At 43.5% G+C, this 27,907-nt stretch overlaps 2 protein-coding genes across 2 annotated transcripts in view; one reads left to right on the top strand and one right to left on the bottom strand.

Moving 5' to 3' along the window:
* The window catches only part of LOC147112236 (protein disulfide-isomerase A6-like), a 96,675-nt gene extending 91,475 nt beyond the window's left edge, over positions 1-5,200 (bottom strand). Inside the window, exon 1 of the mRNA XM_085996315.1 lies at positions 5,121-5,200. Coding sequence (XP_085852441.1) covers positions 5,121-5,139 — 19 coding nt within the window. The 5' untranslated portion in view covers positions 5,140-5,200. The remainder of the gene's footprint in view (positions 1-5,120) is intronic.
* Positions 5,201-18,518: 13,318 nt separating this feature from the next.
* On the top strand, positions 18,519-21,912 carry kcnf1b (potassium voltage-gated channel, subfamily F, member 1b). The gene has a single exon (XM_085996314.1). It carries the CDS (start codon positions 19,201-19,203, stop codon positions 20,656-20,658), a length of 1,458 nt encoding a protein of 485 aa, XP_085852440.1. The 5' UTR covers positions 18,519-19,200; the 3' UTR covers positions 20,659-21,912.
* Positions 21,913-27,907: the final 5,995 nt, after the last annotated feature.

Raw genomic sequence — 27,907 nt, 5'->3', positions numbered from 1 at the left:
CTCCATCTTTTGCGGAATTAAGGACTTACATAGGCCTCGATTTTGAGGTAAAAATAAAGGTGAGGCTATCAGTGCCCTCCATTATTAAAGAGTAAGTCGGACAGCAACTTCCAGCGACCGCACCAGCGCAGTTAAATGCGGAAATCAGGAAGTTGCTGGCCGAGTTGCCCTGCTCTTTCAAAAGCTTCGCTATAACAGTATCCCGATGAGAGACTCAGCATTCAGATACATGCAACGGCGTCAATTTGCTGTACTTACGTGATAGATACCTACTAAATAAGCCAGAAAAAGTTAGAGCTTGTCCATTTAAGTGTAAGGGAATTTTTAACGGCGAGATAAGTCTTAATTACTGCCAAAATAATATCTCTGGCACTGAAAATTAACTTTTACAAGTGTAGAGTCTCATTCCTTCAGATTTCAATTATTGTTGGAGATTTTAAAAAATTTAAATAATTTTTAAAACTTTTTCTTTGTCTTTTTTATCTCTCTCTCTTAATCGCATCTTTCTTTCCCTCTCTTTATTTTGTTTTCTGTACATGATTTGGCATTGAATTAACTATTCTAACTTACACTTCCTGGTTTAGGTTCTGCGTGCCTCAGTAAGGATTCTTCAATCTGATTGGTTAAGGAGGCACACTGTTGCTTGCCCTGTTTACAGGTGCCAGATCTCCTGTAGAGGGCGCCGCGCTGTTTTGGATTTCTAATTACCGCAATTTCCAGTGCAAAAGCCCACAGAAAGTGTGTGGGCAAGTGCAAGTGAAATGAATGGCTAGCGCCTTTCATTCACCACAGATCGCACAATCCGGGCCATAGTATTTACAGCACAGAAACAGCATACAGCCCAACAAGTCCATGCCGGTGTTTATGCTCCACATGAGCCTCCTCCTACCCTTCTTCATCTAACCCCATCAACATATCCTTCTATTCCTTTCTCCCTCACATGTTTATCTAACTTCCCCTTAAATACAGACATACTATTTGCCTCAACTATTCCTTGTGGTAGCAAGTTTGCTGATGCTCAGTTTAGGTTCCGCCAGGACCACTCGGCTCCAGACCTCATTACAGCCTTGGTCCAAACATGGGACAAAAGAGCTGAATTCCAAAGGTGAGGTGAGAGTGACTGCCCTTGACATCAAGGCAGCACTTAACCGAGTATGTCACCAAGGAGCCCTAGTAAAACTGAAATAAATGGGAATCAGGGGGAAAATTCTCCATTGGCAGGAGTCATACCTAGCACAAAGGAAGATGGTTGTGGTTGTTGGAGGTCAATCATCTCAGCCCCAAGACATTGCTGCAGGAGTTTCTCAGGTCAGTGTCCTCGGCCCAACCATCTTCAGCTGCTTCATCAATGACCTTCCCTCCAAAATAAGGTCAGAAGTGGGGATGTTCGCTGATGATTGCAGTGTTCAGTTCCATTTGCAATTCCTCAGATAATGAAGCAGTCCGTGCCTGCATGCAACAAGACCTGGACAACATTCAGGCTTGAGCTGATAAGTGGCAAGTAACATTTACACTACACAAGTGCCAGGCAAAGACCATCTCCAGCAAGAGAGAGTCTAACCACCTCCCCTTGACAGTCAATGGCATTACCATCATTGAATACCTCACCATCAACATCCTGGGGGGTCACCATTGACCAGAAACTTAACTGGACCAGCCACATAAATACTTACAGCCCTTAAGTTAAGACTAATGTTTGCTTTCATAATTCTATGGTCTGACCTGACAATATTAAATGAGTTGTAAGCTTCAATATACCCAACGCTGTTTTTTTTTTAACCTTTTCTGTACGAAGATGTAATCCAGTCGGGCTTTCTTACCATTTAGACAGAAGTTATTAAACAAGGTGGAAAAAGAATCAGCACAAATTGGTTTTCAAACAAAGAGAATGATGCAAAATTAAGTATTACAGGAGGTCAATGACTTTAAATACTTGGGGTAATGGTATGGAATAACAGAAAAGGATATTTACACCAGTATAAGTGAGGCTTGGTCAGCTCGTAAACAAATGAATAGAGTTTACAAGTGCAAAGAGTTGGGCAGGAAAGATAAGATTGAGATATTCAGAAACACAGTGGAGTCAGTGTTGATAATATGGCGCTGACACTTAGACATTTACTGAGAAACTGGAAAAGAAACTAGATGGCATCTACACAAGACTGATGAGAAATGCCTTAGATGGCAGCTGAAAAGGCCACATCCCAAATGAGATATTATATGGAGACATAGACAAAATAACAACACTAATAAAGTATAGAAGGCTGAATCTTGCTAGCCATTCCTTCAGAGCAAAAGAGAAATTGATTTCAGAACTGTTATTCTGGGGAACAAAACATAAAAATAAAAAGAAAGGTAGGCCTAGAATTAAAGTACAATATTCAATTTGTAAAGAATACAGAAATTCTCATAGAAGAATTACCATCATGAATAAAGAGGTGAGGATGACAGTCACAGGAGCTCCGATGATTGTCAACTGACGATGATGACGATGAAGTAAAGAGGTTGAAAGGGCACAATGCAATTATGTTCCTGTCATATACCCCCATAAGTACCCTGCTTCAGGAGGGGAAACCAAAGCTGCAACAGGCAGGTCAAATCTTTCAGATCCTGGCCAGCATTTATTCTCTAGGGTGAAACTGAAATGTTGACAACTGTTATGAGACTTCTAAATTCAGTTGAGTAGAAGACAAGTGTCCTGAGATGTTAGTTTCATGTGTTAGCAAGTACCCACTAGATGGGATCACCTGCCTGGAAATCAGCGATGGCGGTTATCCACTTCCACAGCAGGCTGACCGCATCATCAACTTCCCAGTCCTTCAGAAATCCACCCAGGCCTGGGCTCTATTTAAACCTTTGGCTCCAAACCCACCAGGGGTGAGGTTGAATGGACAGAAAACAGAGAGTAGGAATAAACGAGCCATTTTCGGGTTGACATGTTGTAAATAGCGGGGATCTGTGCTTGGGCCTCAACTATTCCACAATCTACATCAATGATTTGGATGAGGGAACCAAATGTAATATATCCAAGTTTGCTGACGATACAAAGCTGGGTGGGAATGTAAGTTGTGAGGAGGATGCAAGGAGGCTTCAAGGGGATATAGACAGGCTAAGTGAGTGAGCAAGAACATGGCAAATGGAATATAATGTGGAGAAACGTGAAGTTATCCACTTTGGTAGGAAAAATAGAAAAGCAGAGTATTTTTTAAATAATGAGAGATTGGGAAATGTTGATGTTCAGAGGGACCTGGGTGTCCTTGCACACAAATCACTGAAAGTTAACGATAGCAAAATACTGCAGATGTTGGAAATCCGAAATAACATCTCTCCAGTTTTGAAGAAGGGTCAAACCCGAAACGTCAACTCAAATTTCTCTCCATGGATGTTGCCTGACCTGCTGAGTTTTTCCAGCATTTTCTGTTGTTATACTGAAAGTTAACATGCAGGTACAGCAAGCAATTAGGAAAGCAAATGGTATGTTGGCCTTTATTACAAGAGGATTTAAGTATAAGAGTAAAGATGTCTTACTGCAAATATATAGGCCCCTGGTGAGACCACACCTGGAGTATTGTGTACAGTTTTGGTCTCCTTACTTAAGGAAGGATATACTTGCCATAGAGGGAGTGCAACGAAGGTTCACCAGACTGGTTCCTGGGATGGGGGGATTGTCCTATGAGGAGAGATTGAGTAGACTAGGCCTATATTCTCTAGAGATTAGAAGAATGAAAGGTGATCTCATTGAAACATACAAAATTCTTACAGGGCTTGACAGAATAGATGCAGGGAGGATGTTTCCCCTGGCTGGGGAGTCTAGAACCAGTGGTCACAGTCTCAGAATAAGGGGTCGACCATTTAGGACTGAGATGAGGAGAAATTTCTTCACTCAGAGGGTGATGAATCTTTGGAATTCGCTATCCCAGAGGGCTGTGGAGGCTCAGTCGTTGCGTATGTTCAAGAAAGAGATCGATAGATTTTTGAATATTAAGGGAATCAAGGGGATAGTTCCGGAAAGTGGAGATGAGGTAGAAGATCGGCCACGATCTTATTGAATGGTGGAGCAGGCTCGAGGGGCCAAATGGCCCACTCTTGCTCCTCATAAGAGTCATAACAGCACAGAAGGAGGCCATTCAGCCCATCGAGTCCGTCCCTGCTCTCTGCAGGGCAATCCAGTCAATCCCATTGCCCCGCTCTATCCCCGTGGCCCTGTAAGATAATTTCCCTCAAGTGCCTATCCAGTCTTCCCTTGAAAACATTGAGTGTCTCCGCTTCCACCACTTCTGTCGGCAGCGAGTTCCAGGTCCTCACGACTCGCTGCATAAAACAGTTTTACCTCACACACGCTCTATATCCTAGTTCTGATGCTAACCCTGAGCCCCAGGTGTTGGTACCTGGGGGCCAGGTGCCGAGTCCCCATCACTGCCACTTAAGGGAGAGCCTGTAGTTCTGTGGACTAGACAGACTAGATGCAGGAAGGATGTTCCCGATGCCGGAGGAGTCCAGAACCAGGGGTCACAGTCTAAAGATAAGGGGTAAGCCATTTAGGACTGAGATGAGGAGGCATTTCTTCACCCAGAGAGTGGTGAACCTGTGCAATTCTCTACCACAGAAGGCAGTGGAGGCCAATTCATTAAATATATTCAAGAAGGAGTTGGATATATTTCTTAAGGCTAAAGGGATCAAGGGTTATGGGGAGAAAGCAGGGACAGGGTACTGAATTTGGATGATCAGCCATGATCGCATTGAATGGCGGAGCAGGCTCGCGGGGCCGAATGGCCTACTCCTGCTCCTATCTTCTATGTTTCTTTGTTTCCCAGCCATTGATATCTACCTGCCCAGAGTTTGGGGATTATGAAAGTCAGTGTTCCAGATGAGTACCAAGCCAGAAATAACAACAGAAAAATGCTGGAAAAACTCAGCAGGCCAGGCAACATCCGTGGAGAGAGAAATAGAGTCAACGTTTCCAGTTACCTGAAACGTTGACTCTATTTTCTCTCCACGGATGTTACCTGGTCTGCTGAGTTTTTCCAGCATTTTTCTGTTGTTATTTCGGATTTCCAGCATCTGCAGTATTTTGCTAGAGTACCAAACCAGCATTGAGATGTTGCCCACGGAGAAAGACTCACCCACTGCACCAGTGCTCATGTTTGACAAGTCAGGAGGCGGCGGAGGCGGCGGCTCCTCCTTTCCGGTCACCACGGCAACAGCGGACGGCGACGGGGCGGAGCCTCACGCGCCGGGGTCACTCCAGCCGCCGATTGGCCAATTCAAAGGGGTGCCTCATTTGCATAGGTCGGTTGGCGAGCGGCAGGCGCGGCGCGAACGAGCGAGGAGGCGCGAGCCCGCCCAGCGGACAATGCACCAACACAACAACAACAACCCAGCCAGCCAGCAAGAACTGCAAAGGGCGGAGACGGACAGTCGTTGAAATGTTGAGTCAAGAGAAATGGGGTAGGAATCTAAACATTTTTTTTGTAGGAACCAATGTGATCAATAAACAAAAACTATGACTTAAAAATACATCAAAGGAACCAATGTGATCAATAAACAAAAACTGTGACTTAAAAATACATCCAAGGAAACTTGGGAACCAATGTGATCAATAAACAAAAACTGTGACTTAAAAATACATCAAAGGAAACTTAGGAACCAATGTGATCAATAAACAAAAACTTTGACGTAAAAATACATCCAAGGAAACTTAGGCACCAATGTGATCAATAAACAAAAACTGTGACTTAAAAATACATCCAAGGAAACTTAGGCACCAATGTGATCAATAAACAAAAACTGTGACTTAAAAATACATCAAAGGAAACTTAACAAATGAAATTAAGAAAATGCTGTAAAAACTCAGCAGGCCAGGCAACATCCGTGGAGAGAGAAATAGAGTCAACGTTTCGGGTCAAAACCCTTCGTCAGGACTGCTTTTTTGAAGAGCCAAACGGAGATCCCGGTCGAAGAGAAGAGCAGAACTTCTTCAAGGTAGCCATTCCTAGAAGAGGTGTGGCAGTGAACCAAACACTAGTACCATAGCAAAATACTGCGGATGCTGGAAATCCGAAATAACAACAGAAAATGCTGGAAAAACTCAGCAGGCCAGGCAACATCCGTGGAGAGAGAAACAGAGTCAACGGGGTCGATTTTCCCGAACCTGTCGGGAAGAAGGCGGGACTTCAACATTCGGGTTTTAGACCCACCTACTTCGACGTCTGGCCAATCCGCGCGATTTTCCCTTGATTGACCTTGTTGAGCCCGCCCAGCGGGCTCAGCAGGCCAATTAAGGGCCACCCGGCAACAGGTGATGTCACAGACTGCAATTTCATCTGTCAAGAGTTCTTGACAGATGAAATATCAGCGTTTCACAGCTGTTTGAAGCTGTGAAACACTGACAGTCTGACTTCTAACATGAGTCCTTCTGCACAGACTCAGTTAGAAATCTCAGCAGCACTCAAAGCTGAAGGCTGTCACTTTTCACAGATCGCAGCCGTTCAGCTTTAAGTGCCGGCTGAATGATGGGCTCCTGACAGCTACAGGAAGAAAGGCTGTTAAGGTAAGTACAGGTAAGTAAAAGTTCTTTACACACTTTAGACACACCAAACACACTTACCTTTGCACTCATGCACCCATCACTCACCTGAACACCGACATCGCGACCCCTCCAACTCCTTCAACCCAACGGCCTGCCTGCTCTAACCTGGCGTGGTTTGGAGCTGTCGGGAATCCCACACGAAACCCCTCAAAATAGGGTTAACAGGCAGTTAATTGGCACTAATCCCTTCCCGCCTGGTTTCGGCGGGTCCCAGTGCGGGGTGGGTACCTGCCGCCCCTGAAAGTTGCATGGGGCGGGGTTTTGGGTGGGATGGTGTTGGGACCCCCGAATCTGGGATTTCCCCCCCCCCCCACACGCCTGAAACCCCGCCTGACGGCTCCAGGAAAATCTAGCCCAACGTTTCAGGTCAAAACCCTTCGTCAGGACTGAAGTTAAGATTTGGTTTCCAGGGGGTTGATGAAGCACTCCAGTCCCTGCGGTGCCCACCGGTCGCGCGGAAGGCCTTGAGCGTGGCGGCGGACGCCACGTGCTCCATCTCCAGGGCCAGCCGGGGAGCAAACGCGGCCGCGGAAGAGAGGCAGGCAGTCGGGCCTGAAGGGCCCCCCGTCAACCGCCCGCTGCCCGGACCAGTTGATGGCCACTTTGGCCAGGCCCAGGAGCAGTCCCAACGAGGAGTTCCCCCGACCTGCCTGCTCCACTCCTGCACCGCGGTGACCAAAGATCAGGACCAATGTGGGGTTGTTTTCTTTGGAATGAAGGGAGACCGAACTGAGGTGTACAAAATTATGAGGGGCCTAGATAGAGTGGATAGGAAGGACATATTTCCCTTAGAGAAGTCAATAACCAGGGGGCATAGATTTAAAGTAATTGGTCGGAGGTTGAGAGGGGATTTGAGGAGAAATCTTTTCACCCAGAGGATGGTGGGGGTCTGGGACTCACTGCCTGAAAGGATGGTAGAGGCAGAGACCCTCATCACACCTCCTTCTGTGCTGTTATGACTCTATGACTCTATTTTTACACAGCGAGTGGTGAGGATCTGGAATTTGCCGTTGACGGAAGTGGTAGAAGCAGAAACACTCAATGTTTTCAAGGGGAGACTCAATAGACACTTGAGGGAAATAAAACTTGCAGGGATAGAGCGGGGCAATGGGACTGACTGGATTGCTCCACAGAGAGCTGGCACGGACTCGATGGGCCAAATGGCCTCCTTCTGTGCCGTTATGACTCTTATGACATTTTAAAAGTGTTTGGATGCACACTTGAAGTGCCCTAACCTACAGGGCTACGGACCACGAGCTGGAAAGTGGGATTAGGGTGGATAGCTCTTTGTCGGCCGGCACGGACACGATGGGCCGAATGGCCTCCCTTTGTGCTGTTAATTTCTATGATTCTATGAATGACAACGGTTGCACTTTTTAACAGGTATATAAAAATCCACATGCAAAAAAAAGCATCTTCTGTTATATTTAAATGATGAAGAGTCGTCGCATTGTGACTGAACACGTTCATTGGATGGAATCAACTGGCTCCGATCTGGGTCCCATAAGATTACATTTGCTCGGCTATTCGATTATCCAGTGCATTGCTGGACCAATTTACTCCTGTGGAAGAAGGATTGAAAACTGAGATTTCTTGTTGCTTCTCAAAAGTAATTGTATGAAAACTCCAGCCAGGCAATCAATGACATATCTGATAAAAATTGTAACTTTACTGTAACCAGACTTTTCAGAGCTGACAGTCCATGAGCTCGAGTGGATTGGCACCATAGTGATCTATAAATTATGTGACATCTAAGTCTATAACTACAACTTTCAGTCATGTTTTTAACCAGATATTCGCCCAGGTCTTTTAAAGGAGTTGTCTGCCATAGCATTAAGTCGTTTTATTATGAGTCTATTTCACATGTTTACTACTCTGGGGAGGAACATTCTTCTAATCTCTGCTCTTGCTTGGAGCTGTACTATATTCTAGACTTGTAATCACAGTTCACATTAAATAACTTGGCGATATCAATTATTTAATCAGCCCGCATTAAACATTTAGTTGCACTAGAGAGACAGGATTAAGACCAGAAATGAGAAGGACAATAATCCCCCGTTCCCCGCCCAAAATATTGGTGGCCAACAAAGATGTATATGCAGAATAAATCATTTCAATAGATCCTTTCCAGCTTCTTGGTAAATATCTATTTGCCTTGGACATCTCCAAAACCGTTAGATGAAAGAACCGCTATTGGCACCGCCGTTGCCCTAGACGTCCGTTTTTACAATTGGTATTACAGTATAAATTCTGTGAATAACAATTACTTATTGTAGTTCAAATGTACTTCTTACATAATTGGGAAAACACGAAGTTACGTAATTATTAGAGGGTTATTTCGAACGAGCATTATAGTAGACTGATAAGTGGTAAAACATCCCCGCTGAATGTTTGAACTGTGGAGTGTACCATTGTGATTCTTTGTCACAATGTTTATTCAACAATAATTAATCTTTGCCAGGTAAATCTGATTTACCTAAACATAGTTAGGTACCATTATCAAATTCAAATTGCAGTAATAAGACTGCGTAAAATAAATGCCGAGTCTGTGCAGCGCTTTGGGACATTTTTCAACGTTAAAGTCGCTTTCTAACGCAAATTATACTATGAACACCGATTTGAGATCGGTATCTGCATCTGCACACCAGCAGACTCCAGTAATACTCACAGCTGCGCTTTACTGTTGGTTGCGCTGAGCAACCATAAAAGCCACGCCATGTGCGTGTGTGCCGAGCTTTGCTCATTAGGCAGTTGATTTTTATTATTCTGAGAGAGCAGGCGGCAGAGTCAGTTCTCATTACATTAAAAAATATCCATACTAAATTTTAAAAAAATCTAGGAGGTCCAGTAGACTTTTTAAATGCGACTTTGCACCTGGCTGGTGCAAATCCCAAGTAGTGTGAGACTACCTACTAGAGGTGGTCTTGCATCTCTTGGTTTCAGTGTACTCGGGACTCAGATTGCCCCGACTCCCAAATTGCAGTGTCGTTATCATTTTGATGCCTATCGTAATCTGATTCAAAGTGACAGAAACGTACTACAGTATAAAGGTTGCTTTAGGCTGTCACATTTTATAGGGTTCAGATATTTGTGGTTAGTCTAACAAACTGAAGATTCAACCAGTTCATTAGAGATCTTTCTCTTGGACAGCAGATGTCAGGACAATCAGATTTGTGGTCAAGATGTAAATTAATTGAAATTTGCTAATCAGCCAGGAGATATAATGTTGAAAAAATATGGGGATCAAGAAAGTAGGCTACTAAACCTCTAAACACATAACTAAGGAATATTAAAATCATGTTTTGATATTGTACTCAGTAGGAAATTAATCTGTACATTTCAAAACATTAAAATAACCAGTAATCAAATATTTCACAAATGTTTGTTGGAGGTGGTGGTGTGGTTGCAAACATATTCATCTCATACTTGTGCTCGGCCAAATTTCGTTTTCTTGCAAAATGTATTGTCTAATAGTAATAAAAATAAATATTTTTTGTAACAATCTACAATTAAAGGACATTCCTGAGCTTTACAGAGGAAGGAAAGAAAGTAAAGGAACTGGGGCTAAGAGGAGTACAAAAATAAACCTACTGTCAAAAAAGTAGGTTATCAGGAGACAGGAAAAGAGATAGCTAGGCATAGTGATTTTGGATGAGCATTCCAGATGGCATGGGAAATAATGGCTGAAAGACTGGTGCCTGATCATGGATCAGAAGGAGGCATGGGACAAGCAGTAACCCAGAGCCAAAAGGACAAGATGCACGGTTAAGCTTTATGACTGCAGAAGACTTCCCAAATTAAGTAGGTGAGGCCATGGAGGAATTTCAAAATGAGAATAAAAATCTCAAAGGTGATTCACTGAGGCAACAGATGACAGCGCAACTGGGTAATGGTGGGGAGAAGACTTTTTTTTATTCGTTCATGAGATGTGGGCGTCGCTGGCAAGGCCAGCATTTATTGCCCATCCCTCGTTGCCCTTGAGAAGGTGGTGGTGAGCTGCTGCCTTGAACCGCTGCAGTCCGTGTGGTGACGGTGCTCCCACAGTGCTGTTAGGGAGGGCGATCCAGGATTTTAACCCAGCGATGATAAAGGAACGGCGATATACTTCCAAGTCAGGATGGTGTGTGACTTGGAGGGCAACTTGGAGGTGGTGGTGTTCCCATGTGCCTGCTGCCCTTATCCTTCTAGGTGGTAGAGGTTGTGGGTTTGGGAGGTGCTGCCAAAGAAGCCTTGGCGAGTTGCTACAATGCATCTTGTAGATGGTACACACTGCAGCCACTGTACGCCGGTGGTGGAGGGAATGAATGTTTAACGTGGTGGGTGGGGTGCCAATCAAGCAGCCTGCTTTGTCTTGGATGGTGTCGAGCTTCTTGAGTGTTGTTGGAGCTGCACTCATCCAGGCAAGTGGAGAGTATTCCATCACACTCCTGACTTGTGCCTTGTAGATGGTGGAAAGGTTTTGGGGAGTCAAGAGGTGAGACACTCGCTGCAGGATACCCAGCCTCTGACCTGCTCTTGTTGCCACAGTATTTATGTGGCTGGTCCAGTTAAGTTTCTGGTCAATGGTGACCCCCCAGGATGTTGATGGTGGGGGATTCAGCGATGGTAATGCCGTTCAATGTCAAGGGGCGATGGGTAGACGCTCGCTTGTTGGAGATAGTCATTGCCTGGCACTTGTGTGGCACGAATGTTACCTGCCACTTATCAGCCCAAGCCTAAATGTCATCCAGGTCTTGTTGCATGCGGGCATGGACTGCTTCATTATCTGAGGAGTTGCGACTGGCACTGAACACTGCAGTTATCAATCAGCAAACATCCCCACTTCTAACCTTATGATGGAGGGAAGTTCATTGATGAAGTGGCTAAAGATGGTTGAGTCTCGGACACTGCCCTGAGGAACTCCTGCAGCGATGTCTTGGGGCTGTGATGATTGACCTTCAACCACCACAACCATCTTTCTTTGTGCTAGGTATGACTCCAGCCAGTGGAGAGTTTTACCCCCGATTCCCATTAACTTCAGTTTTACTAGGGCTCCTTGATGTCACATTCGGTCAAATGCTGCCTTGATGTCAAGGGCAGTCACTCTCAGCTCACCTATGGAATTCAGCTCTTTTGTCCATGTTTGGACCAAGGCTGTAATGAGGTCTGAAGCCGAGTGGTCTTGGTGGAACCCAAACTGGGCATCAGTGAGTAGGTTATTGGTGAGTAAGTGCTGCTTGATGGCACTGTCGACGACACCTTCCATCACTTTGCTGATGATTGAGAGTAGATTGATGGGGCGGCAATTGGTCGGATTTGATTTGTCCTGTTTTTTGTGGACAGGTCATACCTGGGCAGTTTTCCACATTGTCGGATAGATGCCAATGTTATAGCTATACTGGAACAGCTTGGCTCAAGGTGCAACTAGTTCTGGAGCACAAGGGGTAAAAATTGGGTAGCGCCCTGTGGGGAGCATCCCCGCGGCCGATTTTCCCAGGTAGCGCCCCGAGAGGGAGGAGGGGCGCTACTGGAAGCGCCCTGCATCCCTCTTGGGGCGTGGCGAGCCAATATCGTGGCGCTGCGGCATGTCGCGCCACGGTACTGCAGGCCTTCCCCTTATTAAAGGAGAGGGGCCTGGCGCAGCGCGTCCCAGCACCCAGCTGGGCCACCAGGGATTGGGTGTGCTGGCATACGAGCCCAGCATTCAAGAGGAGTGCCAGGCTCACGGAGAGCAGCCAGCATCCTGCGGGGGGGGCTTCACGGGGGCCGGGGACAGGTGCTGGCAGGCGGCCAGCAACAAAAATGACTGCCCGCCACCTCCCCTTTAACTAGCGCCGCCTCGGCCACAGGTAGGCCCCCCTGACCCCAGCAGACATAGCGTCCGGCGGTAAGTCGGGGGCGCTATCCAATATTACAAGCGGGGCGCTGCGCACGGTGATGATGTCATTGCTGGTGGTGCAGCGGCGCTAACGGTTAGCGCCGCCGCTAACCTCCCGCTGTATTTCGCGGGAGGCGTTAGCGGTGCCGCACCCAGGCGCTAGTTGATTTGCTCCCTGTTAGCGCCCTCTTACGGTGCTAACGGGAGGCGCAAATCAACTGAATTTAGCCCCCCAAGTCTTCAGCACGACAGCCAGGATGTTGTTGGGGCCCACAGCCTTTGCTTTATCCAGTGTGCTCAGCCGTTTCTTGATATCACGTGAAGTGAATCGAATTGGCCGAAGACGGGCTTCTGTGGTGGTGGGGACCTCAGGAGGAGGCTGATATGGATCATCCACTCAGCACTTCTGGCTGAAGATGGTTGCAAATGCTTCAGCTTTGTCATGGATGCCCATTTTTGAGCTGCTAGATCTGTTTTGAATCTATCCCATTTAACACGGTGGTAGTGCCACACAACACGATGGAGGGTGTCCTCAGTATGATGATGGGTCTTTGTCTCTACAGTGAACGTGTGGTGATCACTGCTACCAATGTAGTCATGGATGGATGCATCTGCGAAAGGTAGATTGGTGAGGACGAGGCCAAGTAGGTTTTCCCCTCGTGTTGGTTCTCTCACCACCTGTTGCAGGCTCAGACTGACAGCTATGTCCTTCAGGACTTGGCCAGCTCGGTCAGTAATGGTGGTACCAGGCCATTCTTGGTGATGGACATTGAAGTCCCCCACCCAGAGTATATTCTGTGCCCTTGCTACTCTCAGTGCTTCTTCCAAGTGGTGGTCAACATGGAGGAGTACTGATTCATCAGCTGAGGAAGGGCGGTAGGTGGTAATCAGCAGGAGGTTTCCTTGCCCATGCTTGACCTGAAGCCATGAGACTTCATGGGGTTCGGAGTCAATGTTGAGGACTCCCAGGTCCACTCCTTCCCGACTGTATACCACTGTTCTGCCACCCCTGGAGGGTCTGTCCTGCCAGTGGGACAGGACATACCCAGGGATGGTGATGGAAGAGCCTGGGACATTGGCTGAAAGGTATGATTCTGTGAGTATGACTGTGTCAGGCTGTTGCTTGACTAGTCTGTGGGACTGCTCTCCCAATTTTAGCACAAGTCCCCAGATGTTGGTGAGAGGGACTTTGCAGGGCTGACTGAGCTGGGTGTGCCGTTGTCGTGTCCGTAGCCAGTGCCGAGGTCGATGCCGGCTGGTTTGTCCGCCACAGTGTTCTGGTTTAGCTAAAATTTGTGAAGGCTGCTGAGAAGAGCATTTGAGAAATTGATCCATGGAGTGATGAAAACTTGGATGAGGATTTCAGCAGGAGTTGTGTTGAAGTAGGTGTGTAAGTGAGCAATGTTGTGGAGGTAGAAGAAGGTGATCTTGACCAGACATGGGTCACACTGAATGTTGATGTTGCACACCACTGAGCTCAGCCTAAGACAGCACCTGGGGGGGGGGGGGGGGGGGTGTAAGGAATCTGTACCAATATGCTACTGAGAAACAAGCAGCTATAGGAATTATTGGCTCATTTTGGAACTAATGGCAGACAGGTAGTTAGATAATACACTAATAACCCTGGATCATTGAGTTAATGGTGGTGGCAGAGATATCAAGTTTGAGTCATCAGGTTAGGTCTGAAAGCTGAACTCATGCTTGTGGATAATAATTAGTAGGTGACCACGCATGAAGCCCTGGGACATATATGGGGTGTCTGGGTATGAGAGGAAAATAGTCTTGAGGAGATATAGTGCTGTATTAGGACAGGTAGGAGTGGAACTATTAGGACAGGTAGGAGTGGAACTACAATAGCACAGTGCTACTAAAGTGAACAGTGTAGGAGGGGCAGTGGGTGAGAATGGAGTGGTCAACAGTGTTGAAAATAGTGAGAAGGACGAGGAAGGACAGCAAGCTACAATTGCAATCACAGAATGTTGTTGGGCACTTTGACCAGTCTTGCTGCTGTAGGCTTGTCAGAAATTCAATTGGAGGGATTCGAACAGAAAGTGCTGAGAGAGGTGAGCTCGTAGTCGGTCAGCAAGGATTTGTTGAACAACCTTAGAAAGGATAGGTCAACAGTTTGTGATGAAAGAGAGGTCAAGGTAGGCTTTTTAAGGAGGAAAGTAATAAAAACAGATTTAAAAGGGGTTTGAATCTTGCCATATTGTTTTAACTGATGAATGGAGTAGTTCCAGCACATTGTTTGAAGCCATCGTAAAATCGTGCACATGGGCCTCAGGAGGTCCCAGCTATCGGTGGTTGGAACTGCTGCAGTCCTTATGCTGATGGTACCCCATAAGAATTCCAAGATATTAACCCAGCAATAATGAAGAAATTGTGATATATGTCCAGTTCAGAATGGTGTGGAGATGCCGGAGTTGGACTGGGGTGGACAAATGTAAGAAGTCACACAACACCAGGTTATAGTCCAACAGCTTTATTTGAAATCTGACGAAGGAGCAGCGCTCCGAAAGCTTGTGATTTCAAATAAAGCTGTTGGACTATAACCTGGTGTTGTGTGACTTCTTACAGTTCAGAATGGTGTGTGACTTGAAGGGGATCTTAGAGGTGATGGTGATGGTGTTACCATGACATTGTTTCCCTTGTCCCTCTTGCTGGTAGAGGTCGCAGAGCTGGGAGATGCTGTTGAAATAACCTTGGTGAGTTTCTGCAGTGCATGCTATATCCATACAGCACTCACCGTATACTGGTGGTGGAGAGGATGCATATTGAGTCCAGTGACTGCCAGTCAAGCAGCATGCTCTATCCTGGATGGTCTTGAACTTCTTGTTTTTTGTGGTTGCCAAGTGGCGTGTATTCTATTACACTCCTGACATGACCCTTGTAGATGGTGCAGAGGCATTGAGGGGGTCAGGAAGTGGCTAATTTATTGCAGAATACTTAACCTCTACTCTTCTCTTGTAAGCTTGAAAAGAAAAGGCTGAGGGGGTGACCTAATAGAGGTCTTTAAAATTAGGAAAGGTTTTGATTGAGTAGATACAGAGAGAGTGTTTCCACTTGTGGGGAAGAGGAGGCCATCAATATAAGATAGTCACTCAGAAATCAAATAGGGAATTCAGAAGGAACTTCTTTATCCAGAGAGTGGTGAGAATGTGGAACTCGCTACCACAGGGAGTGGTTGAAGCGAATAGTATCGATGCATTTAAGGGGAGGCTAGATAAGCATATGAGGGAGAAGGAAATAGAGAGTTATGCTGATAGAGTTAGATGAGGAAAGCCGGGAGGAGGCTCGTGTGGAGCATAAACACTGGCATGGCCTGTTTCTGTGCTGTATATCCTATGTAATGTAAAAAGCACAGTGTTAATATGACTGGTCAGGTTAAACTTTTGGATGATGAGGGACTCAGCAATGGTTGTGCTATTGAAGTACAGGGGGAAATGGTTAGTCTTTCTCTTTTGGTGATAGTCACTGCCTGGTACTTAGGCAGCACAAATGTTACCTGCTACTTGTCAGCCCAAGCCTGAATGCTTCATTATCAGAAGAATTGTGCATGAAGTTGGAACAGTGTGAAATCGCCAGCAAACAGCTGATGGTATGATGGAGGGAAAGTCATTGATGAAGCAGCTGAAGATGGTTCACCTGAGAACTTTGCCCTGAGGAACACTTGCAGCAATTTCCTGAGGGTGCAATGATTGTTCTCTGACAATCAGAACAATCTTTCTGTGTATCAGTAAGGGACCATAGGTAAGAGGCATAGAGAAGAGGAGAGAGACAGATAGAAGAATAGACTTACAAAAAGAGGGAAAGTAAGTGAGAACCTGTTGGAGGCAATGTGATAAGAGATGAGAAAGAGAGAAAGTGTATGCAAGGTGTATAGAGAGTACAGGAGGTAGAGTGGAAGACAAACAGGAAGCTAAAAGTATTGTGGTAGGAGAAAGGTAGACAGTTACAGGAAAGATTGACACATTTCTCATTTTCTTGCTATGGACACTGGAGATCTGTCCTGCTGAAGATCCTAAGAATTTCTACCTTATGTATTTTAAAATTAGGGTTTCATCCTTCCCAGTATTGTAATAATGTAAAATTGTCTTGTTGTTTACAAGATGATGCTGGAGATAAGTGGTATGCATCAACCAAACCAAGATCTCTGACCTGGTAACTAATCAAATAAGGGACAGAAGACAAATAACTGACCATTCACATTCTTTCTGTCCAGGACAATGTTATTATTTAAAAGCTAATAGCATAGACTCTGAAATCTATTTTGATTGACAGCTTTGATTAATTGTGAAGGCATCTTTTTATCTTTCTTTTGTACCAGTTTAACTTCAAAGAAAAGAGGCATACAATTATGTGGCAATCTAGGATCTCCAGTTCCCTTCTTACTATGCAAGCTTGTAAGAACATAAGAAATAGGAGCAGGAGTAGGCCATTCGGCCCCTCGAGCCTGCTCCGCCATTCAATAGATCATGGCTGATCTTCTACCTCATCACCATGTTCCTGCACTATCCCCATATCCCTTGATTCTCTTAATATCCAAAAATCTATCGCTCTGTGTCTTGAATATACTCCACGACTGAGCCTCCACAGCCCTCTGTGGTAGAGAATTCCAAAGATTCACCACCCTCTGAGTGAAGACATTTCTCCTCATCTCAGTCCTAAATGGCCGACCCCTTATTCTGAGACTGTGACCCCTGGTTCTAGACTCCCCAGCCAGGGGAAACATCCTCCCTGCATCTACCCTGTCAAGCCCTGTAAGAATTGTGTATGTTTCAATGAGATCAGCTCTCTTTCTAAACTCTAGAGAATATAGGCCTAGTCTATTCAATCTCTCCTCATAGGACAATCCTCCCATCCCAGGAATCAGCCTGGTGAACCTTCGTTGCACTCCCTCTTCCTTAGGTAAGGAGACCAAAACTGTACACAATACTCCAGGTGTGGTCTCACCAGGGCCCTATATAATTGCAGTAAGACGTCTTTACTCTTATACTCAAATCCTCTTGCAATAAAGGCCAACATACCATTTGCTTTCCTAATTGCTTGCTGTAACTTTCAGTGATTCGTGTACAAGGACACCCAGGTCCTTCTGAACACCAACATTTCCCAATCTCTCACCATTTAAAAAATACTCTACTTTTCTATTTTTCCTACCAAAGTGGATAACTTCACATTTCTCCACATTATATTCCATTTGCCATGTTCTTGCCCAATCACTTAGCCTGTCTATATCCCCTTGAAGCCTCTTTGCATCCTCCTCACAACTTACATTCCCACCCAGCTTTGTATCATCAGCAAACTTGGAGACATTACATTTGGTCCCCTCATCCAAATCATTGATGTAGATTGTGAACAGCTGAGGCCCAACTGATTCTTGTGTGTAGAAGAAGGCAAAAGGAACTCACGTAATCTTTTCATCACAAATTTGTGGTGGAAGTTATGAAAGTGACTGCAGAGAACTCCCAAGGACTGCCGAATTTCATTATTTTGGAACAGTTTGAAAGTTCTGTTGAAAAATTAAGTATTCTATTGTTATATTAATTTTGCTGATTGGCCCGTTTTGTTTCTGTTATTTCCATCTCTTAATCAATGCTAATTAGCAGTTTTAAGGCTGACCTACATGGTCAGTCAGCATACTATTTTCCTATTTTCTGCTGATTTTCGGAAGATGAATTAGGGGGAACCACTAATGTGTTCCAGTATACATACCAATGGGAAAAGGGTTCACTGTTTATCCTGTGCGTGCTTCGTTCCAGATACTTTGTATATATGGTCAAGTTACTGATCATAAGCACAGGGATACCTACGGAAGCTGACTTTTGTGCTGACCATGAGTAGAAATCATAAGCAGCAGCCGTATGGGAGATCAACTAGTTTGTTCTTAAAAACCGATGAAAGGAAGAAAACCTTAACTTTTCATTGAATTAGTTCAGCAAAACATAAAAAATGGTTTGTGCAGACTGTAGCTAGATGTTATGTAGCCATTTAATAATAGTTTGGTTCCCTTGTGTTTGCTTTGTGAAATATGAAAAAACGTAATGGAGCTTGCAGTATCGTTGACTATTTTCAGACGCTGTGCAGTCTTTCCACCAGCAGGGAGTGTAGCTTGCTTTTGCTGGTACAGTTGGTATTATCTCGTGTGGATGTGAAGAATTTCAATGCGCGTCTAAGAGACGGATTATGTTACCTTTATGATCCAAACGGTTGACATTCTCCAGGGCTGTGGATCGCAGTGATAACATTTGCTTCACTCATTGTGCAACACTGCATAGACACGATCGACAGGTTATCGGGTTTACTGCCTGTTTATCAAACTGCATGCAGGAAAGACAGTCTTTTTCAAACTCCACGTTTCTGAGGTATAGTTTTTGTTCTGGTTTCACAAGATTAGCAACCTGACAGATCGCTTGATGTCCCGTTAATTTGAATGTATTTCATTCATCAATTGCCACACGATAACGTGCTATTGTACTTCAATGGCTCTCCTGTGTGAGTTTTATAAGTCCGTGATTCCAACTTTCAGCGCAACAGACTTTGGTGAGTTTTGATCTAAAGCGCTTTCCTCACTATATTCCCCATTGAAAAACCTTTCCCCCCAATTTGAGGATCAGTGTAATAGTAAATGTTCCATATTTGCTCTCTATTTACATCTTACGAAATACCGAGGACGTCGGTGCAAGTTGTTGCGTTTAGACATTTATCAAGGGAGCGAAAAGTGTGTTTGTTGAACTTGATTTAGTATAATACCTAAACCATGCGGACGGAACCCAGAAGCCCGGACTCTGGTGAATCAGAAGCTTGGGAAGATCAGGAGCTGGTGGTGAATATTGGCGGGGTCCGCCACATTCTGTACGGGGATGTGCTGAACCGTTACCCGGAAAGCAGACTGGCAGAATTGCTAAACTGCAGTGGATACGAAGCGATCTTCTCCCTTTGCGATGACTACGATCCGAGCAAAGGAGAGTTTTACTTCGATCGAGATCCGGACTCTTTCAAATGTGTACTGGACGTCTACTATTTCGGAGAAATCCACATGAAAAAAGGGATTTGCCCCATTTGTTTCAAAAATGAGCTAGACTTCTGGAAGATCGAGGTGGACTTTTTGGACGAGTGTTGCAAATGCCTCTTGGGCGAGAAAAATGAGGAACTGGAAGAAATCGCAAAGCAAGTGCAGCTTATTTTGGCCGACAGGGGGGAATCGGCTGGTGGCTGTTGGGGGAAAGCTCAAAAATTCCTCTGGAAACTGATGGAAAAGCCCGATTCGTCCTGTCCGGCCAGAGTGATTGCAGTTTTATCTTTTCTGTTTATTTTAATTTCATCCGTGGTAATGTGTGCCAGCACCATCCCTGACCTCCAAGTGACTGATGAGGAAGGGAGCCCAATAGAACATCCAGTCCTGGACTCCATCGAAACGGCCTGCATCGGCTGGTTCACAGCCGAGTATGTACTGAGGCTGGTCTCGGCCCCCAGCAAGCTCAAATTTGTACTGTCTTTCATGAACATCATAGACATGCTAACGATTCTGCCTTTCTATGTGAGCCTGATCTTGACTACAGTCGGGGCAACCCTGATGGAGCTGACTAATGTGCAGCAGGCCATTCAGGCTCTTAGGATCATGCGGATAGCGCGAATTTTTAAACTGGCGCGCCACTCCAGCGGTCTCCAAACACTCACCTACGCACTGAAAGGAAGCTTTAAAGAACTGGGCCTATTGCTCATGTACTTGGCAGTTGGCATTTTCGTTTTTTCGGCTTTGGGCTTCACCATGGAACAAAGCCACCCCGAAACCCTCTTCAAAAGCATCCCTCAGTCCTTCTGGTGGGCGATCATCACCATGACCACCGTTGGATATGGGGACATTTACCCAAAGACAACTTTGGGAAAACTCAACGCAGCACTCAGCTTTCTCTGCGGCATTATAGCCATCGCGTTGCCTATCCACCCTATTATAAATAATTTTGTCAGGTACTATAACAAACAGAAAGTTTTGGAAACGGCTGCAAAACACGAACTTGAACTAATGGAGTTGAATGCTAAGGACGGAGAGTCTGGGGATTCCAGAAATGAGCAGGTAGATATTGTGGTCACTAAAGCCAGTAGCAATAGTAACCTCTCGCTCAGTAACAGTTTACTAAATTCTTACAGCGGCACTTTTATTCCACTTTTATCAGAGGAAAAACTGCATCGAAATAGGCTCCAAAGCTGCAAATAAACTGACAGTTTGCTAGTATTACAGACTGGGATATGTGCAATTTTTATTAGGTGTACCAGAATGCTATCCCGATCGTCTTATCCCTTGTCAAGTACTGATACAGCAGACATTTATAACTATGCATGCTTGATACAAAGATCAATATGAATGAATATCAGTTACTGTCAAATGTTATATATAGTTACAATAAATTGTACTTATGTAATGATCATTTGGCACAAGTGATTATAATTCCATATTTAGTATTTTAGAAAATACATTTCATCAGCACAAAATAGAGTTGGAAATGTTTCATTGGGTATTATTAAGCTAACGTTTAATGAATTATAATTTAAGTATATGGCGACATAGAAACTTGTGAATTGTTATATAAAGACAGACAATATAGTATCTTCCAGATAAAAACTCTCTAACAAAAATATTGGTAGTGGTTAGGATATTTTCACAGCATGTACAGATTTTCAAAATATATTACACAAGTATTCCAATCTCTTAATAAAGTACAAATGGCAAATGTATCGTGAACAAAACGGGACCCAACATGAGAGATTTGTGGCAATTGTTGATCATAAATAATTGTCAAATAATGATAGCTGTAAATAATTATTGCCAATTCATACCTACATATTCTTAACACTGAACCAAGCATGCCACAAATTAAAAGAAATACAAACTCCAAATGTTGGAAAATAAAATAAAACCAGAAAATGCTGTAAATATACAGCAGGTCAGTCAACATCTGTAAAGAGAAAAGCCAGATTATTGACATTTTATGCCTGTAACACTGAATCAGAACTGAAGATTGCCTCATTTTGGAAAAATATTAATAGAAAATGTAAATATAAATAATAATTTGGAAAGTTTTAATGTTATTTCAATATCTGGAATTACAAAGCAAACCCAAAATACTCAATCTTCATGCAATGGACTTTTACAGTAAGACATAACAAAATAATCTATTTTTTGTTTAAGTCTATTTTAATATACTGATTTTTATGGAAAATCAATCAATAACAATCAGTGAGATAATTTTATTTTGATAGGGTATGGAGCACAATACAACTATGTTGTTAATGGCAAAAAGAGCAATGTTTGCAATGTTTGAATAATGAAAATACTGTTAACCAAATTGTACAAAATGTGTGTGCATCTATTTGATACTACCTCAGTGGTATATTTCCAGTTTTATGATGAGTGAAATGTTGACATTTTAATTTATTTTGTGATCTATTAAAAAAATTATCACTCACTCTTTATATTTCTTTGATATTAATAATATTCTGCAAATTATTTGTCATCCAATAATGAAAATAATGCTCCAAACCCAGGCATTTATTATTTTCAGATAACAATTTCTCATATTGTCCAGCTTTAAATGTAGAATACGTCTACAGTGCAGTATTTACATTATCTCTTTTTAAACGGCTCTTGTCATAGTGCAAGTCTTATTGGCTATACCTGTAATAATGTTTGCTGTTTGATTTAGTTGACTTTACTGTTTGTGCATTTTTCACAGCTTTTGAATAATTGAAAATATCACCACTGCTTGCAACTTGTTACGCTATGCACTCATTGTGTTGGTACTAATTGGAGAATATGGTCCAAATATAACAGATGTGTCTAACATAAGGATTGCATTTATCTGTAATGCATTAAAAATCTTACATCTGTGCACACTTCCTATCAACTTTTTCCATTGTTAGTTGCTATGTCCACATTTATAATAGAAATGGCCTTGCCATGCTGCAGTGCCACCACTGGCAGGAGGATGTAATTACAACATGACAAGTTTACATAGGCAATTTCCAATATTAATGTAGACATAAGAATTTATTGTGGGAATATGAAAATAAGGACAGAATGTATGATTTTAAAATGGGGACTGAATTACATCTGCGTGCCCAGGCCCAGTTATCTTCCGCCCTTTAATTACAAATCCAAGACTACACTTTGTCTTGACTCCCTGTGTGCAACATCATGAGAAATCAACTGGTATATATTATAAATGTTTATATAATTATGAAAAAAGTAAAAAAACGGTAAGAATGTTTTAAATAACTTCACACCAGCTTGTCCTTGGCTAAATTCTTTTTTTTAATACGTTCATGGGATGTGGGCGTCGCTGGCAAGGCCAGCATTTATTGCCCATCCCTGGTTGTCCTTGAGAAGGTGGTGGTGAGCCGCCTTCTTGAACCGCTGCAGTCTGTGTGGTGAGGGTACTCCCACAGTGCTGTTAGGGAGGGAGTTCCAGGATTTTGACCCAGAGACGATGAAGGAATGGTGATATACTTCCAAGTCAGGATGGTGTGTGATTTGGAGGGGAACTTGGAGGTGGTGGTGTTCTCATGTGTCTGCTGCCCTTGTCCTTCTAGGTGGTAGAGGTCGTGGGTTTGGGAGGTGCTGCCGAAGAAGCCTTGGCGAGTTGCTGCAGTGTATCTTGTAGATGGTACACACTGCAGCCACAGTACGCCAGTGGTGGAGGGAGTGAATGTTTAAGGTGGTGGGTGGGGTGCCAATCAAGTGGGCTGCTTTGTCCTGGACACTGTCTCGAGTGTTGTTGGAGCTGCACTCATCCAGGTAAGTGGAGAGTATTCCATCACACTCTTTACTTGTGCCTTGTAGATGGTGGAAAAGCTTTGGGGAGTCAGAAGGTGAGACACTCGCCACAGAATACCCAGCCTCTGACCTGCTCTTGTTGCCACAGTATTTATGTGGCTGATCCAGTTAAATTTCTGGTCAATGGTGACCCCCAGGATGTTGATGCTGGGGGATTCGGCGAAGATAATGCCGTTGAATGTCAAGGGGCTGTGGCTAGACTCTCTGTTGGAGATAGTCATTGCCTGGCATTTGTGTGGTGCGAATGTTACCTGCCTATTATCAGCCCAAGCCTGAATGTCGTCCAGGTCTTGCTGCATGCGGGCATGGACTGCTTCATTATCTGAGGAGTTGTGAATGGCACTGAACACTGTGCAGTCATCAGCGAACATCCCCATTTCTGACCTTATGTTGGTGGGAAGGTCATTGATGAAGCAGCTGAAGATGGTTGGACCTAGGACACTGCCATGAGGAACTCCTGCAGCGATGTCCTGGGGCTGAGATGATTGACCTCCAACCACCAGAACCACAACCTCCCAATCCATTCCAATAACATTTAATGCAATTTAATTTCTAGTAAAATTGATATATTTGTTGCAATATCATTATTAATGTTTCAGGGTGCTGTTTACTAGTGATATTTTACTGCAAACCCTGTCACTTAGTTTTTCCATCAATAAATGTTACTAGCCTATCCAGTCTCTGAACAAATGAAAGGCAATCACCTTGGATCTGGGTTGGATTGCACTGCCAATACTAACAATAGGTGAGCAGTTGCTCCTATGTCAGCACTTATGAATGTCAAACAGTTGAGTTATTGAAACTGTACACTGAGGATTTAATCTAAAACCCTCCCACAAGACTACAAAGGCATATTATAATATTCCCTTCTGAGTATGTATTAAAATATACTGTTCAAGCATACATTTGGTTATTTATGTCAACATTTCCTCCCAAAAATTGAAAGACAACACTAAAACCATTTCATAAGAAACATTAGAATAAGGTCTACTTGTTGTATGGATCTACTTTACGGATGTAAAATTGCATTTTCATGGGATCCACTGAGTTAACAGAAATTCTATGAAATAACTTGTCTGAGGTCTGTGCTTTATAACAACCACAATTAATGAGTTATTTAAACGCATTTAAGAAACATTATTCTCAGTCCAATAATGAAACAGTTTTTGGTGCAATTTATAACATTTCCTTGTAATTAAGACTGTATAAATCAACTCAAAATACAAGTAATCATGAAGTATGCAATTAAGCCCATCGATAGTTTGTACTACCAGACCCTACTTTTGGAGGTTTAAAGAATCAAGTAATACAGCAGATTTGGATTTGGGCCCTGCTTTGTATCTTGGCCTCCTCGTTCTTAGCCAATTATGGTTTCCTTATTCACTGGAGTATAAATTTAGATACATAAACAAAGCCTTGTTAATGCAGTTATTATAAGCCAACTAATATGCTTTTTCACTTGCACAATTACTTTCAAAAGTACCTCCAACTGCTTTTTAAATAAATTAATGTACTGTATTACTTTTGGAGTTCTAAAAGTCTTTACTCTGTTTGTTAAATTCTACACTGATTTCTTTGTGCTGCTTTCTGTAAAGCATGAGATTTTGAATAGATCTGCTGTAGTGATAACACTGATCTTTTAATACATGCTATTCAGAGTGGAAGTGAGAATATGTTGAAAGAAAGATAATCTGTATAAAATATCATTACGTAAACAAATAACAATGCATAAATATTGTTTTTTATTGTATAAAGTGACATTTGACAGACAAAAAGATGGTAAATGCATTAGATATTTACTTAAAAGTAGGCAAGGGAGCATTGGTAAGATATCCCTATAATGCAGTATATATGGTTCCTCTTTATTGTACACCTCTAGAATATAAGCAAATTTGTTACAAATAATAATATCTGAGTATTTGATCTTACACTTTCATCATTCTGTGGCATGAAACTAGTGAAACCTATAGAATTTGACTTAATTAGGTTAAAATAAAACGGAATAATTCACATTGGATATAAAGTTTGGGTATAATTGGTAAATGCTGTCATGAATTTGAAATTCAATTTTGAGACCAGTGGAATAAGAAAATCAAACCTAATTTGGAATCCGTTGTAGGGAAGAAACCAATTTCAATAAGCTAAGCAAGTGAAATCCATCCTAACCTTCATAATTATCTAAATATAAGCTATTTTTAGTCATCAAGATAATATGTATCTGGACCAACTGAAGGTTTTGATTAGGATGAGTACTGAGATTGGACTGATTTACCCTGGGTTACCGATTCAATACAAAGTGCAGCACAATGATGTAGGCCTTTTTTATGCTAACTGAATTTACATGTTTTCATGTGTAATTCAATTTGCAATCTAATTTTAGACTTTATCATACAATCCAATGCAAGCTATTGAGTATATAAACATGCTGGTATGACTTAGCAATAAGGTTAAACTGAGTAATTAAATGTCCCCAAACAAACATTGCTTTAAACAGATTTGAATTAAAAACTGAAAGGCTATCAGAATGGTGGTTTGTTGAAGCATATTGAAAGTATATTGCACTGTGACATGGATATGGGTTTCTCCCCCAAAGTGGCACATTCCCGACTTAGCTGTCCCACTGGGGGAAGATATCTAGTAGAAGACAGAAGAATTGCAAGGAAGGAAGGAAGGAAAATTGGAAGGGCAACCTGGGTCAGCGTTGTTTATCTCCTTGTGGATCTGTTTATGACATTATCGAGAACAACTTTGGTAGAAGCCTGGAGCAAACAACAAAAAAATTACCGATAAACAATTGGCAAGTTGGAGGAGAGCGATCAGTGAATCGCTCAAAATATTTTTTGAAAATGCTTTCAGTTGTTTTTTGCTTTCTCATTAGGCTGAGGCTATTGTGCTAAACAATTCTTAACATAAAAACATAAATAAATAACATTAAAGTTTCCCATAGAGTTGTCTTTTCTGTGTTTAAAATCTGTACAGTAGCATTTCCCTCCACAAAGCCTGCCCTCTCCAGCCTAGGGTTTGAGTTCTGCTATGGTTCTGGAACTTGCAATGTCTTCCCTGCTGATCTGGAGGCTCAAACAGGTAGTGCAATAGAACAGCTATAATAAAGAAAGACTTGCATTTATATAGCGTCTTTCACAACCACTGGCCATTCCAAAGCGCTTTGCAGCCAATGAAGTACTTTTGAAGTGTGGTTACTGTTGTAATATAGGAAACCAATACACTAATAGTACTCTGATGGATTACAAATCCAATAATTCAGTTTAAGGTTGCAACCTTTTACTCAAATTCAGAGGAGAGTGGATTACAAGCAGAGAAGTGACCTGCTCTGTGAATGACAAATCTTGCTGTCGATCACAACAAAAGCATTCTGATGCTTTACAGATACATCCTGATTGGACAAACAAAAACATTTTCTCCCAGATATCGCCTTCGTTACACTCATTCCATCACTCTCACTCAACCTTCTCTTCTTTCCCTCCTTGCAGGAAAAGAGATCCCACAATAAGAGGGAGAGGGAGAGAACCGGAGGTGGCACTCTATCATTGGCCAACCTAACATCAGCAAAGGAGGCTGGCTTGGAAGTCTCTGGAGTCACCGAGCAGCTGGAGGTGGGAAACGGAGAGAGGGGGCCATCTCAGCAACCTGGTGACAGAATTGCATATCATACAGCTACATGGCATACAGCAGTCACTCATGTGGGGACTGATGTCAGCAGCCAGTGAATATTCATCATGTGCATAATGGTATCTGTGCCCATTCTTCATAAGACATGTCTAACTCATCTCTTTACTCTCACAGGTCCATCAAGAGCCCCCCGCATTGTCCAGGAGGAAGAGGAAGATGACTCCTCAGAGCAGCCTCTGAAGGTGCACCATCACCAGACATAAGCGCACCCAACACCAGCGCAGATACTTACACCTCGGTGGGTCCCGCGTGAGATAGAGTAGTGTTGTCACCTGGTGTCTCACAACTCGCAAGTGAGCAAGAGCAGATGGTGGAGACAGGGACAGCAGTGGAGACTCCTCACCAGAGGGCGCAAGACGCTCCCAGCTCTGCTCTGTTTCATGTAGACACTGTGCCTCGGGGGCCATCCAGAAAGAGGACAATCCTGGAGATGCAGCAAGAAGTGCAGGAGGCATTGACAGGTTTTGCGACTGCGATGTCTGCAAATGTCCAGAGAATGGAGGAGTCCATCTCCAACATGAGCACCACCGTGTTGCAGGCAATGGTGACTGTAGGCTCTTCCATGGATAGGATGGTCACCTGCATGGAGCAGCTAATGCGCCACTCACAGGAGCACATGATCTCTATGGAGAATAGATGGCTATCTCATAGAGTTATACAGCACAGAAAGAGGCCCTTCGGCCCATCGTGTCCACGCCGGCCATCAAGCCCTATCCTAATCCCATTTTCCAGCACTTGGTCCGTAGCCTTGTATGCTGTGGCGTTTCAAGTGCTCATCTAAATGCTTTTTGAATGTTGTGAGGGTTCCTGCCTCTACCACCCTTTCAGGCAGTGAGTTCCAGATTCCAACTGCCTTCTGGGTGAAAAAGCTTTTCCTCAAATCCCCTCCAAACCTCCTGCCCCTTGCCTTGAAACTATGCCCCCTGGTTATTGACCCCTTTAC

This window comes from Somniosus microcephalus, chromosome 9 (genome assembly GCF_052327205.1).
Source record: "Somniosus microcephalus isolate GS21.2 chromosome 9, FLI_Smic_1.0, whole genome shotgun sequence".
NCBI classification, from domain to species: Eukaryota; Metazoa; Chordata; class Chondrichthyes; order Squaliformes; family Somniosidae; genus Somniosus; species Somniosus microcephalus.
The sequence above is the reverse complement of the archived record's forward strand: the minus strand, read 5'-3'. Positions and strand labels throughout refer to the sequence as shown.